At 38.8% G+C, this 15,719-nt stretch overlaps 1 protein-coding gene across 1 annotated transcript; it reads left to right on the forward strand.

The window, feature by feature from the left end:
• Positions 1–1,633: 1,633 nt before the first annotated feature.
• Positions 1,634–11,670, forward strand: LOC141359472 (uncharacterized). The gene is made up of 6 exons (XM_073861978.1): positions 1,634–2,048; positions 2,587–2,720; positions 3,234–3,381; positions 4,092–4,340; positions 4,450–4,717; positions 11,159–11,670. The coding sequence occupies exons 1-6, from the start codon at positions 1,693–1,695 to the stop codon at positions 11,255–11,257; spliced, it is 1,254 nt and encodes a 417-aa protein (XP_073718079.1). The 5' UTR covers positions 1,634–1,692; the 3' UTR covers positions 11,258–11,670.
• The last annotated feature ends 4,049 nt before the right edge of the window (positions 11,671–15,719 follow it).

Here is a 15,719-nt window from a genome sequence, read left to right on the forward strand (position 1 = left end):
TGTTAAATTCTGGGCGCCGTTATAATGTTCCACGTTGTAAGACCAACAGATTCAAAAAGTCTATGATTCCAAGAGCTATTGGTTTTTTAAATGATTGAGGAAAACCTACTGTATTATTGTATGTTTTGTATATTGTATGTAACTGCTGCTGTAAACCAAATTGCCCCATAGGGGACAAATAAAGCTAAACAAACAAACAGTTCTTGGGATCAGTATGTGGTCATAATGGCATCCACGTTCCAGTGCACCAGCCTCTGTTTTTGAGTCACCTGGCTCAAACTTTAGGGCACTCATCAGATACAGAGCCTGCAGGTCCTCCACCCTCTTTACCTTGTATACCAAGTATACCTTGTCTGTCCATGTTCATGTGCTTCCGACATGTCCAGCCATCATGAGAGGTTAAGGTGTGCTAATCACACACGCCCAGACTACATACCAGTGGAGTGACCTGCCTCGTCCTAGGTGGGGGTGGTTCGGGTTTCAAGGTGGTTGTCATGCTGTGACATACACCACATCAAAGCCCACGGTGCATGGTGGGTGAACTATTTCTTTAACTTTTATTAATGATGTTACTGTGGGCCTTTAAATGTAGGAAGTTATTACATTATTTAAAAAATTACTTACTGTTTCACATTCCCTTGATGAAGTACTTGGAAAAAGTCACTTGAATGGGCTACAAATATAAACACTTTTTACTTTTACATCACGGGGCTTTGACCTTTATAGATTAAAAGTAATAGTAAATTATCACTTACCTGGGTAAGCTGTGGCATACCACCAGCATCGGCCATCTGAATTAAACACAAAAGACAGCAGTTAGAATAAAACAGAGTTGTGTTGCACCACTTAAAGTGTAACTAAACCCTAAACCAACTTTTTTAGTTAATGATCTGTAAGTGTTGGTGCACATTTAAGTCTTTTTGTACACATGACTGCGACGTAATGTTTCTTCTTGGTTTAAAATAATTAATAAACTTTCAAAAGTCGAAAAAATAAAGTCGGATATGCCAATCCATTTATTAACATAAAGAAAAATAAATCATCTCTCCAAATAAACTTAAATCTCAACATAAATCAACTTAAAGTCTCCAAGAATTGCCTAAAGCACGCCGTGTCTCACGGTCAAAAACCATGCACCTCGCTATGGAAGGTTTTTTAGGTCTTTTTTAAATTAATTAATTAAATTATAAAATAATTAATTAAATTATAAAATAATTAATTAAATTATAAAATAAATAATTAAATTATAAAATAATTAATTAAATTATAGAATAAAAAATAAAATCGCAAAATATGTCCCAAATTTGAAAATGAAATGCTAAAATAAAAATTAAAACATTACATTAAATTATTTCATTTTCATTTTTAACGTGATGAAGCATCATTCTGGCCAAATTGAAAAATTTAATTAAATTGATGATTTGACATTTCATTTTCAATATAATCTTGAGTCAAGACTGACAATATTAAAATAAAAAGGAAAGCTTGAAAAGGAATCTTTAAATACATTTTTTAAAAGGCTTTTTATTCATGCCCAAGCAATAATAGGGACAAAATTAAAATGTAAAGTTCATTTTTAATTTTATGTTCTTTTTTATTTATTGGTCTTTTTTTCATTTTGGTTTTCATTTTCAACTTGTATGCAAATTCAATGCTAAGCAGTGGGCGGGGCTGAACGACACTGGTTCAGCAATGGCGGTGATCAACGGTGTAGCAGCTGAATTAAATGAGCTAGCAAATATCACCGATAATGACGAGTTTATTTTGCTTCGAGTTGAAGCTATTTTGGATACTCTTGGAAACTTTGCGGCTGTCACAAACTCTGTTGTAGATCCAGTGGTTCTTAGTAAGTTGCAGGATGTTGTGGAGTGCCTTCAGGCAGCAAACTGTCTTGGGGATCGCCTTGGCCCTGGTCGTCCAAAGTACGACATACCTGTAGAGACGATACGGATGCATCTTTTGAGTGGTTTTACTGTTCAGGAGATAGCAGACTTATTTGAAGTAAGCAACAAAACCATCAGACGGAGGATGGAACAGCATCATATGAGGTAAGACAAAGTTAGTAGTGATTTGGGCTAAGTTAGCGTGCACGTAGATTTACAATGAAACTTATTTACGTACTATCTATAACCATTGCCATTGTTAGTGTTGACGTATTGTATTATAACCGTTCTTTGTTATGTGCTTGTTCGCTGTGCATGATCTGGCAGTAAGTTGTGATCGTAGGCTACCTCATTTTGTGATTTCATGCACCGTGAATACAGAAGACATGTATGTATATTGTAGGTTATGTCATAAGAAACGAATGGATATGTGAATATGTGAAAAGGGTTATTATAGAAATGTCTTGGTGTTAATGTACTTTGAAAGAATGATATATGAAGGTAAGCATTCAAATTTATGAATGCTGAAATGAATTTACTAAAACCATGCTTACTACATTTATACATTGTAGTAATCAAAATAAGCTATGGTTTTGCTACAGTAACCATAACCGTAGACATTAGTGTATTAAATGGCAACATTTGTAATGTAAAATGTTTGATCACTTTAAATAGTCTTAACACTGTCTATCATTGTATCTAGGGTATTTGATCTGTATTCTACTATAAGTGATGCAGAACTTGACAGCACCATTGAAGACATACAAAGATTGTATCCAAACTCGGGGTACAGAATAATTCATGGTCATCAGCATTCACGAGGTCTCCATGTTCAAAGTAAGAACCCTTGCATTTTCAACAAGATTTTTACCATTCACAGTTATAAAAATATGTACTATGAGGCTGTTGAGATGTTGTTTATAATTAGATTTGAAGAGTTTATATGCATTAAATGCCACCTCTGCCAAAAATTTGATCATGATTGTAATTGAATGCTCTGAACATGTTAGCCTACTACATGTTCATCAAATAATTTTATGCCAAATCCACTTTAGCCCCTAAGGTCATTCAGAAATACAGTTTTTTTAGGCCGGATCCATTAAGAGTATAATAAAAAGCCTCATTAACAAAAAATCTTGCCAGACACGCACAGTGGGTTTTGCATCTGAGCTCTTTATTTACTAATAGCTTATCTATACAATATAAAGGTTGATGTTACCATGCCATGCCCTATAACTTACATTGCCATTGTAAGGATGATTCTAAATAAAAAATAGTTAAATATACAGTTTACCTTTCTAACCAGTATTTTATTTGATATTATACTCCATTCTGTTTTTCCCTCACAAGCTTTGAGAGTACGAGAATCGGTAAGGAGAGTAGATCCACATGGAACACTGATGCGAGCAATGTCGATGCGAACCATAAGGCGACGTCAGTATACTGTTCCTTGTCCCAATGCTATGTGGCATATTGACGGCAATCATAAACTCATCAGGTACATACAACAGAAAAGGTTCATATTGTTGGAGAAAAACCTGCACAAAGATATATATTTAATTCAAATAATATCCACAGGGTAAATTCCAAAAAAAGGAGTAACAATTAAACACAACATAACATGTACAAGACCAGACAACAGTGGGTTAAACAGAGTAAGTTTAAATTGAGTAGAGATGATGACATTGATTGCTAGCTTGATTGTAGACATGAAACAGCTGAGGGAGCGTGGAGGATGATAGGCAATACTGAGGCTGAATCCCAAACCTCCTACTTCCAAATATATAGTATGTAAAAAGCGCTACTTTGCGTACTATATAGTATGGAAGTAGGCGGTTTGGGATTCAGCCTGAGAGAGACAAATGGTGAAACAGACAGGCAGACAAACTGGGTGCATGGCACTATAACAAGCATATCATGTCCATGTGCAGACACTTATTTTTTTTTTCAATTAAGCACCTTAACTTAAGCAGATTTAGATTTTTTTAAGTTTATACTGCATTTTAATTAAACAGATTGTACTTTGATTAGTATTTATTACTAGACGTGTTAATATTATTACATTCACATGTGTGAAATATCTGGAAATATTCATCAAATGTTATTTTGCACTTTTATGGGTTCTATATGCTTTTGATGTGACGCATGTCCACATAATTCTAATCTGATGTTTGAACTTATTTACAAATATTTTTGTTTATTCTGTAGATGGAGATTGGTGATTCACGGCGGTATTGATGGTTTCAGCCGACTAGTAGTTTATCTGTCTGCATCCTCAAATAACCGAGCATGCACTGTTCTCAGGAACTTCATGGCTGCTGTGAATGAGTATGGTTTACCATCAAGGGTCCGGTCTGATAAAGGTGGGGAGAATATTGCAGTTGCTGAGTACATGGTGGCACACAGAGGAGAAAACAGGAATTCTCACATTACAGGGAGAAGCGTACACAATCAGAGGTAAATATTATATAGCCTACATTATATAGGATAAATGCTATTATTACATCAGGCTTTATATAATCAACATAATTATGTTTTGTTTCTAATATTATTTCTCTCCCCTAAGAATTGAGAGGCTTTGGAGAGATGTATATGAACATGTTTTAAGCATGTTTTATCACATCTTCTACAACATGGAGACAGAGGAAAGACTCAATCCAGATTCAGAGACTGACATTTTTGCTCTTCACTGGAGTTTTGCGCCTCATTTGCAGAGGCATCTCGCTTTCTTTAAAGATGCCTGGAATAACCACAGCATCAGAACTGCTGGGAGCCAGTCACCCATCCAGCTTTGGTTGAGATACAGTGCCAACAATACTGATGACCCAATTCAAGTAAGATATCAGATTATATACCCTTAAAGGTGCAGTTAAAATTTATGAGAAGCATTGTCGATATTTCAATTATTGATACTTCATTGATCTGCCAACCAGTAAAGGTAAAGACTGTTTGCAGCACAAGTATGAATGAATGAGATGTGAATTACAACAACATTGGACACTATTCAAGAAGAGTATGGTACATTTTTGCAAATTATTATTGCTGTGGTTAGTTCAGAATGGACAACTGGACAATTCACAGACATGAAAGCTTGCTTTCCATCAAGTCAAGATTCAGAATGTTCTAACAAAATGCTTGCATTTGAGCTGTTTAACACACTGCTATACATTTCACGAGTTCACACTTACAAATAATTCAGAACAGAGTTATTAATATGCGTATTTGGCGTGCTGTCCGAGGAGAGGGCTCCGAGCTCGTTAATGGACTGAGCCCGGAGCACTTCCTGGCAGGGAGAGGGTTCCGGGCTCAGCCTTAGGCCCGAACCCAGAACAATCCCCCCTGTTCTGGTTAGTAAGGTGACTTAGGCAATCGTGCGGAGAAGGGGAGGTGGAGGGATGCTGAAACTATCAAGGAATGAGGGTGAGTTGGTTTCCAGTCTATATAGGTTTCTGTTGATGCCAATCAGGTGGATACCTGATTACTGATTGTCAACAGCTGGTCGTAGTTGAGGTGATTAGGTTGATTATTTGAACGTGTTCCTCCCGAACTTTGTTAATAAAAACATCATTTCACGAGTTCACACTTACAAATAATTCAGAACAGAGTTATTAATATGCGTATTTGGCGTGCTGTCCGAGGAGAGGGCTCCGAGCTCGTTAATGGACTGAGCCCGGAGCGCTTCCTGGCGGGGAGAGGGTTCCGGGCTCAGCCTTAGGCCCGAACCCAGAACAATCCCCCAAAAGATCGCAAACTAGCATCGGACAGCAGCCGGGAACTGTGTGTGTCCCCCCAAAAAATTGCTGAATGTAAAGTGGGAGGTAACGGGGCTCCTGCGGGATGGTAGAAAACATAACTGCTGTGACAGTTGGAAATTGTGAAAAGCAGGGCTCCTGCGGGAGCAGAGGAGACATCACTGCTGCGGCAGTGGGGAAATTGTAAGAACAGGGCTCCTGCGGGAGCAGTGGAAAACTGTGGGAGCAGAGGAGACAGCACCGCTGTGGCGGTGGAGAAAGAGAGCTCCTGCGGGAGCAGAGATTGTGAAAAGCAGGGCTCCTGCGGGAGCAGGGAAAGTGACACTGCTGTGGCAGTGGAGATTGTGAGAAGGCATGGCTCCTGCGGGAGCAGAGGAAACATCACTGCTGCGGCAGTTGAGAAATTGTGAAAATTAGGGCTCCTGCGGGAGCAGAGGAGACAGCACCGCTGTGGCGGTGGAAAAATAGAGCTCCTGCGGGAGCAGAGATTAGTAAAATCAGGGCTCCTGCGGGAGCAGGGAAAGTGACACTGCTGTGGCAGTGGAGATTGTGAGAAGGCATGGCTCCTGCGGGAGCAGAGGGAATAGTACCGCTGCGGCGGTTGGGAAAAACAGAGCTCCTGCGGGAGCAGAGATTGTGAAAAGCAGGGCTCCTGCGGGAGCAGGGAAAGTGACACTGCTGTTGCAGTGGAGATTGTGAAAGGTGGGGCTCCTGCGGGAGCAGTACAGACATCACTGCTGCGGCAGTTGAGAAATTGTGAAAATTAGGGCTCCTGCGGGAGCAGAGGAAACATCACTGCTGTGGCAGTTGAGAAATTGTGAAATATAGGGCTCCTGCGGGAGCAGAGGAGACAGTACTGCGATGGTAGTAGAGATTAGTGGAAAGCAGGGCTCCTGCGGGAGCAGAGGAAATGGCACCACTGTGAAAACAGGTTCCTGCGAGGGCAGGGGAAACATCACTGCTGCGGCAGTAGAGGAAAAATTGTGGAAAGCAGGGCTCCTGCGGGAGCAGAGGAAACATCACTGCTGTGGCAGTGGAGGTTAGTAAAAGCGGTGTTCCTGCGGAGCAGAGGAAACAACATTGCTGCGGCGGTGGAGAGACAGGCATCTGCAGGAGGCAGGGGAAACATCACTGCTGCGGCAGTGGACACAGGCTCCTGCGGGAGCAGAGGAAATCATCACTGCGATGGCAGTGGCGGTGAGTGAAAGCAGGGCTCCTGCGGGCGCAGAGGAACCACCACCGCTGCGGCGGTGGAAACAGGGCTCCTGCGGGAGCAGAGGAAAGTCACTGCTGCGGCAGTGGAGAGTAGGGCTTCTGCGGAAGCAGGGGAAACATCACTGCTATTGCAGTGGGGATTAGTAAAAGCAGGGCTCCTGCGGGAGCAGAGAAAATGGCACCGCTGCAGCAATGGAGAACAGATCTCCTGCGGGAGATGGTAAAACACCACTACTGCGGCAGTGGATTTTAGTAAAAAGCTGGCTCCTGCGGGAGCAGAGGGAAAATCAATGCTGTGGCAGTGGAGAGAGTCTTATAGTTTGTTTTGTCCTGGAGCTGGTGGGATCCGCTGATGAGGATTCGTTGGGTTTCTCTGATGTGGGAGTGGTTTGATGTGAGAGTAGAGGGAACATCACTGCTGTAGTGGTGGAGAAATTGTGGAAGGGAGGGCTCCTGCGGGAGCAGAGAAATGACACTGCTGCGGCAGTGGATAAAGTCTAATAGTTTATACAGTCTTGGAGCTGGTGGGATCCGCTGATGAGGGTTCGTTGGGTTTCTCTGATGTGGGAGCGGTTTGATGTTAGAGCAGAGGAAAACATCACTGCTGTGGCGGTGGAGAAATTGTGCAAGGGAGGGCTCCTGCGGGAGCAGAGGGAAACCACTTCCATAGCAGTGGAGGTTAGTAGAGTGCAGGAAAAAAGGGGGGGCTCCTGCGGGAGCAGAGGAAACATCACTGCTGCGGCAGTGGATAAAGTCTGATAGTTTATGTGGTCTTAGAGCTGGTGGGATGGAGCTGGTGGGATCCGCTGATGAAAGTTCATTGAGCTTCTTTGATGTTGGAGCGATTCAATCGAATGTAGGTTTTGGAGAAGAGGTCTGCTGGGAAGCCAGATATGAGTAGGACAGATTTAAGGTGTTGTGGAACCGGAAGCGTGTAACCTGGCGATTTGAGTCAGGGTTTGATGGGTTTGATGTGGATCTAGCCTGGGAGTCGCTGGAATGTAGATATGCTAGGAGAGTGTGGTATGGTTGAATTGGTGTTTGGAAGTTGAAGATGTAAATGGAATGGCCTTTTCTCACTTGGTCAGTCTTGCTTTGTTTGATGGAATAAGAAATGGTATCGTTGTCCGGAAGTGATAGATCTGAAAACTGTTGGGTGATTATTTGGATTGAAGTTGCAAGTGATGGCCAGAATGAACATTGCGTAGAGTATGAGGGTAGTGTTGGTGGACTGGAAATCTCGACAAAGGGTGGAGATGCATATGGTGAGTATTTCTAAGGTTACTGGCTGTCTTGCATCAGGACGGGTGGGTTCTTTGGATTCCTAATGAGCGTGGATGTCTGGGTTCTAGCTATTACTGGAGAGGGTGAGTGAAAAAGAAGTTTGTGGAAAATTTTGAATTCCACTTAGGCATCCTTTAATGGAGCTGGCTTTCAGGTTCTTGTGGTGATTGATGTAGGATATGAATGAGATGGTGAGTAGGGACAAAATCAGGAAAAACAGGTTGTAAGAAGAGTAGAAGGTCTTGAGGCTCTTTCTAGGGGTTGGGTAGGTTTGTAGGATTCTGGGGGATACAGCTTGGAGGATGGTATCTAAAGAGGCATTTGAGGTGGGGGTTTCAAGTGAAGATGCACTGGTTCCAATTTCCTTGGCTAATTTAGAATTTCAATTTTTACTTTAATTGTGACATGCTGATACATGCTTTGGCCGATTTCAATTTTATTTCAAAGAACTATGATTGATGGCAATAGGCTACAAACAAAATTCGCTTCTTTAATAGAACTTTATTTATCAATAAATAATTTATTTAAAATTGCACTTTCATCCATGTTGAATTAAATGACATGATCTTTTATTTGAAAAGATCTCAAATAAAATGCTCGTAAGTTTAGTCAGGCTCAGTGACGTTATTTATCAGCCGCATTAAAGGTCCAAATATCAGTTGGACAGCTGTGGTTAGAAGTATAGTTCTATAGTTAGTATAACATGTAGACTTGGGTAGATCATGCTTTTAAACAAATAAGAAAGCAGCATGCAGTGATTTCTATAACCGTAATCTAAATATAAACAAAGTCTGTATCATGTCTTTTAGGTTGTAAACAGAATTGAAGCGCTGTTTTTGGAAAACTGCGCATAACAACGAGCTTTAAGACCCTGGGGAATCCCTGGAATGAGTGACGTAGAAGGAAACTTGCGAATGAAAGACGAATCTTGGATTTAAACAACAGAGAACTAAAACATGACAACAAAAGCTTTAGATGTGATGCATGTAGTTTACAGCAATAATAGGAAATTAAATCGATCTGAACAGATTAATTTGTCTTGACATCATTTACTTTATTGTTGAGCCAACATAGTTCAGCGACGGATGTGCGACAAAGTTGCTATGTTTTCGGGAAATAGTCATGACAAGCCAGCTGGCCTCTCCAACTATCCACGGTATGGTGGTTTAGCAGCGCGTTATGCTGTTGCTCGGGAAAAGCACCCCAGAGCAGGGTACGCACACGAGCCAGCGGAACAACATCAATGTGTCGACTGCAGCGCGGGGCAGGAATCAATATGGGCTCGGGTTGTGTTCCTTATGTAAAACGATCACGTTTCCCAGTATGGAATTAAATTAATGTAGCTGTTGGATTACAGGACCTGCTTCCACTGCCAGTGTGAATGTGGCTTTGAAGTTATTTCTTGCGCAACCGGCAACATGATGTAAGTTACGAATTAATGTGTGCTGTATGTCATACCAGTTTGATTTATAATTATAAGAAAACAAGGGGGAAAAGGTAGGGGCGTCTGTGCATATGCTGCTAGCGGAGGTAGCCTCGTGCTCGAGCCCGATAGTGGAGACACAGGCAGGGGAAAGGGTTAGAAATTAGACGGAAAGATTTGTAAAAGCAGGGCTATAACACCGCTGGCGGAAACATGCTTGAGCTGGATGGGAAACCTGTATCGCTGGGATGTGTTGCATCGTGCAGTGCATGGCAGGCTGCTTTGCGGCAATCTTCGGAGCGAAAAAATTATTGAGGCTTGGCGGCAGAATCTTGATCACAACCTGGACAGGCTGAAGGCCTGCTGGTGCTGTCTGACGAAACCGCTCTTGCGAGGATGGAAAACCTTTTGGTGAGTAGAGATGTAGCTTTGTGATCTTTCCTTGTTTAGTTTGTGGCTTTGCGGCGGGGTGTTGATTTGTAGATGGAAGAGTTGGTTGGAGAGAGATATGAAGATTGTGGAACTTCTTAGAGAAGAAGTTGGCGTTGGTTGATGTTTGTCTTAAGTTTAAGCAATGTTCAGTTCCTGCTGAAACTATCAAGGAATGAGGGTGAGTTGGTTTCCAGTCTATATAGGTTTCTGTTGATGCCAATCAGGTGGATACCTGATTACTGATTGTCAACAGCTGGTCGTAGTTGAGGTGATTAGGTTGATTATTTGAACGTGTTCCTCCCGAACTTTGTTAATAAAAACATCATTTAGTGTAAAACACTACAATGAGAAGCATGTATAGATCTTTGAGCATGCTGATATTTTTAGTGCATGCAAAAAAAAGAACACTACATGATGACAGTTGCATTTGTATAAAACAGCGCTGCTAATGATGTGAATATATCGTCTATAAATTCAACTACTGACTAATCAGAGTTACGTTTTATAGAGAACCAATGCCATAAGTTGTTAATTTGATCATCATGCCTAATTTATTTTTCCACAGTCATAACCAGGGGTGTGACGAGACACTCCACGAGAACAAGATTTTTACACTTCAAAAAAATCCTCAATGATAAAATGAACGGGAAACAGAAATCACATAACTCTGAAATGCTTTAACTAATCTAGGACTGTCCATAACAATTATTTTGGTAATTGATAATATGTATTATAACAGAGGGCACTAGCAGACCCACAGATGTTATCATTACTTTGGATTTTAACTCTAATCTAAAGTTATTTAAATCTTTAATATTTGTCCAATTACAGTAGAAATGCTACAGCCACTGTTATTCTTGAGCAAAAACATGCAGAGATTTAATCGTGTAAGTTAGACTCATGTAATTTAAGACTTTATACGAGTTCCCAAATGAACATTATTGGAAATCCAAACAAAAAACCACACGATGTACAAAACAGACTATTGCATGCTCTGTTCTCAACTTTATGCTGATATCAAGAGACAGATTTCATCTCCATGATAAATCTTGACATAATTAATCTTGTGACACATTTTAATCATATTGATCTCGTTGCACAAGATCTTGTCACACCCCTAGTCATAACTGTTATAACTACATCCACATTGACTGATTTTCATTAAACAGGTGGATGAAAATTATGGGATTGACTGGGATGGTCCCCCAAGTCATGACAGCGATGGAGTGTCAGTTCCAGAAGGAATTGAGTACCCTGCCAAATCCTAATGTGCCCTTTTCAGATGCCATTGACACATAATACAACACAGTTACTAAACTTCATCAACTACTGGACAACGTTTAAGCAGTACTGTATTTTACAGCATTTCAAATGTTGATATAAACTCTCCAGCCACGTTTTTTTTAGTTTATTCAAGAACCCAGGCAAAGCACTGTTTGCGTTTTATTAAACTTGAATAAGACACATTTGTCTAACATTGCTTACTGTTTTTTTAACAAAACAGTTAATGCAGTGAACTGTTGTAAATGAGACATAACCTCATATTTTCTATGTAATAAATGACTTTGACAAACTACGTTGCAAAACTGTTTTTCGTAATTGTGAACAAAATAGTGCAGAAACATGCACTAATGCTGTTGTTGAGTAATTGGCACATTCCAAAATGAGCTAACATGCGGTTTAAACTTTCTTTCTTTCTTTTATTTTGGATAGCCTCTTGAGATGTATCATCTCATTTTCAAGAGGATCCTTAACTCATTAATTGAAAATAACAACCAGAGCCACACTTGCTCAATACACATACATTAACACATACAAAAAAAAAAAAATACAAAATAAACAAACAAAACAAAATAACAATAGGAAAAAAAAAAAAAAAAAAAGAACTCCTCACATGACATCATTCACAGTTCTCCTACACAAAGCCACCACCAACCCCAAATTATACAGTAATAATTTATATGATTACATTGACATAAGTAAATCAACATGAACTGATCACATAACAATGCAACAGTATAATGCAAAATTCAAAAGAGCACAACATTTCTACAATGTAGACTAGGAAAAATCCTCAGTTAGGACATGAACATGTTGTCTTTAAATATAAAGATAGCTCCACTTTAAATGAATATAAAGATGTAATTGATTTCAGTGACAATGGGAGTTTATTCCAATCCATAGGAGCCTTATGACAGAAAGCTCTTCTCCCAATTTCCCGGTTAATTCTTGGGATAGCAAAAAATGGATGGAGCAATTGTCGTATGGGATAGACTGAGGTGTGTCTAACAAAATGCTTTTGAAGATACGCTGGACATTTAGTGGGATAATTAATGCAACTAAAAATAAACACAAACCAGTGATACATTCTTCTTTCTTTAGGTTGGAGCCAATCCAATTTTTCATAAAGCGTACAGTGATGTGTCATAAATGGACATCTTAAAACAAATCTACATATGGAATTAAATAAAAGATCTAAAGCTTTAAGAGAAGTAACACTTGTTGTATGATAAACAATATCAGCATAATCAATTAATGGTAAAAGGAGTTGTTGTACAATACGGTTTCTTATTTCAAATGTAAAACAATCAAAAGAACGATACAACTGACACAAACATTGTTTGACTTTCTTAATTGTAGCTTCAATATGAACTTTAAATGATAATTCAGTATCTAACCACAGACCAAGGTACTTAAATGCATTTACATTTACAAGAGATCTCCCATCAATCATAAAAATTTGCAATTCATTTGTGATAACTTTAGATGGTCTCAATTTGAACAGCATAGCACAAGTTTTTTTCTCATTAAGAAAAAGGTTGTGTTCTCTGAGCCACTTCTGTACAATAATAAAATCAGATTGCAGTGCATTTTGTACCTGGTCCTTTAGGTTGTGTGATACATATAAAACTGTATCATCAGCATAAAGTTGAACATTACAGGATAAACAAATATTGGGTAAATCATTAATATAAACAGAAAAAAGAAGTGGCCCCAGTACAGAACCTTGGGGCACACCTTTACCTATAATTAGATTTGTGGAGCATGTGTTTTGTAATGCAACATATTGACGCCTACCATGTAAATAGGCATTGAACCATAATAACGTTTTTTGACTTAAGCCAATTGAATACAATTTATCTAGGAGTAAATAATGATCAACTGTATCAAACGCTTTGGAAAAATCAATAAAAATGGCACCTGTATATTTCCCTTCATCAAATGCTGTAAACACATCATTAGTGAAGTTGAGAAGAGCTGTAGTAGTAGAATGATTAGGTCTAAATCCAGATTGTTCAGAAGATAATATACCATGATCTTCAATAAATTCACATAACTGCAAAAAAATTAATTTCTCAAATATTTTTTGGACTGAACATATAATAGAAATAGGTCTGTAGTTATTCAAATCATCTGATTTTCCACCCTTGAAAACATGTAATACCCTAGTCATCTTCCAAATAGGTGGAAGTGAATTTGTATTTATAGATAAATGAAATAGTTTTGCCAGGGAAACATCAGAATATGTGATGCATATTTTATAAACTTAGATTCCATTCCGTCCGGTCCAGCACCAGTGCTCCACTTCAGTTTTGCAATAGTTTGATAAACATCTATAGGAGAAATCAGTTTAAAAGAAAAAGAATTTTGGGGCGGGGAATTTTTAAAAGATGCATGTAAATAAGGGGTCTCCTTAGCTTGAGAGACTGCAACAAAATGTTCATTGAAAGTTTGTGTAATTATTGCAGGATTCTGTATAATTTCATTATTAATATTCAATTGATTGATTCGCTCCATTTTGTTACGGTTAAGTAAAGTATTAAGTTTATTCCAAAATTGTCTAGGATTCTTAAATTCTCTATGTAAGCTATTTTTATAATATTCTGACTTTGCATTCCTTGTTTTAGTTTTACTACAGTTACGTAATTGTCTATATATTTCCCAGTCACTTTGGTTTCTAGTAAGGCGAAATTTGGCCCAAGCTACATCTCTTCGCTTAAACAGAGAAATCAATTCTGAATTAATTCAGGGAAAACGAGTCCCTTTTACTCTAACTGTTTTAAGTGGAGCATGCTGATTTATAATTACATTCATAACCTCACTGTAAAAGAAATCCCATGCATCATTAACATTAGGTATAAGCAATAGACACTGCCAGTTAATATTGCTCATGTCATCATTAAAAAGGTTCACATCAAAATATTTACACTGTCTAAATGTTATATCTTTAGGGGGAACTTTATACATTTTAATTTTCCACACACAATAAATTACAGATTGATCACTTAAACAATTAGGCATGACTCTGGAGGAGAATATTCTTTCAGGATTGGTTACAACTTACAAGTATCCAATCAATTAAAGTTGATGATTGTAAGTTTACTCTGGTAGGTGTATTAATCAGTTGTGATAAATTCACACTATTAATTAGGTTTCTATCTACAGCTGAGGATCGATCGAGCCAGTTGCTATTAAAATCACCTAGAATTATACATTCATTGTTCTTTTCTAAAGAGCTTAGGGTTGCCAACATATTCTTCATAGAGCCAAGAGGGGGCTGAAGGAGGTCTATATATGTTTCCAATAGTAAGCATTTTATTTGCATGTAATATTATATTAACAAAAACACATTCAAAATCAATTGGCCCAATTTTAGGAGTCGAATACTGAGAACACAAGTTTGTACACACATAAGTGACCACTCCACCGCCTCTTGACCCTCTATCAACCCTGTATAACAGGTAACCATCTATTTCAATATCACTATCAGATATGCCACTATGTAGCCATGTTTCAGAAACTGTGATAATATCAGGTTTATTGTGACTTACCCAAGCTCTTAGAAGATCTATTTTAGACAAAAGGCTTCTAATATTCAAATGAATTAACTTAAGACCTTTAAAAGAATCAGAGGCCATCATTATTATAGAAACTTAACAACATTAGGGTTAAGTAGTGGAAAAAGTGGTGCGCACACTGTACATTTAGAAACATGTATAACACAAAACAAAAACGAAACATAAAAAACAAAACATATATGTACTGTAGGGTATCAATTATGTAATAGTATAGATCCAGACTACTTTCACAAATCCTTGCATATCGATGCATTAATGAGCTAATCCGTATTCATTTACAAAAAATTGTGACAGATAAGCAAACAACAAACAGATCGAGTTTACGTCACTCATTACGACAGCAAAAACTATGTGCAGCAAACAAAACAAGCGTGTAGTCGAGAACATACACGCCCACATTCCTAAAAAAGCAACATCAGGATCGGAGTAGCATAACGTTACCTTGATAACGGAAAATTAACTCTCAAAACAATCCATTGTATATATTCAACTACTCACGCTCACGGTGCCTATGAAGAAGCACTGATGCCATTGAGGTATTTCTCCGCGTCCTCAACACTACGAAAAAGTTTTGGTTTACCGTCCACATCGACCTTCAAGGTACATGGATACACCAAGGAGTATCTACAGCCCATTTCACGTAGCTTCTTTTTTATAGCATCAAACTGCCTGCGTCGTTTGACCAGGGCAGCGCTAAAATCAGGAAAAATATGAATCTGCGATCCCTTGTAAAGTAGCCCCTTTTTCTCCCTGGCCAAGCGTAGAATTTTAGATTTATCCATGTAGTGGAGGAACTTGGCAATGATCGGTCGAGGTTTATTTGATTTCTTTGAATTGTACGACGGAGTACGATGAGCTCTTTCAATCACCG

The sequence above is a fragment of the Misgurnus anguillicaudatus genome, chromosome 23 (assembly GCF_027580225.2).
Source record: "Misgurnus anguillicaudatus chromosome 23, ASM2758022v2, whole genome shotgun sequence".
Lineage (NCBI taxonomy): Eukaryota > Metazoa > Chordata > Actinopteri > Cypriniformes > Cobitidae > Misgurnus > Misgurnus anguillicaudatus.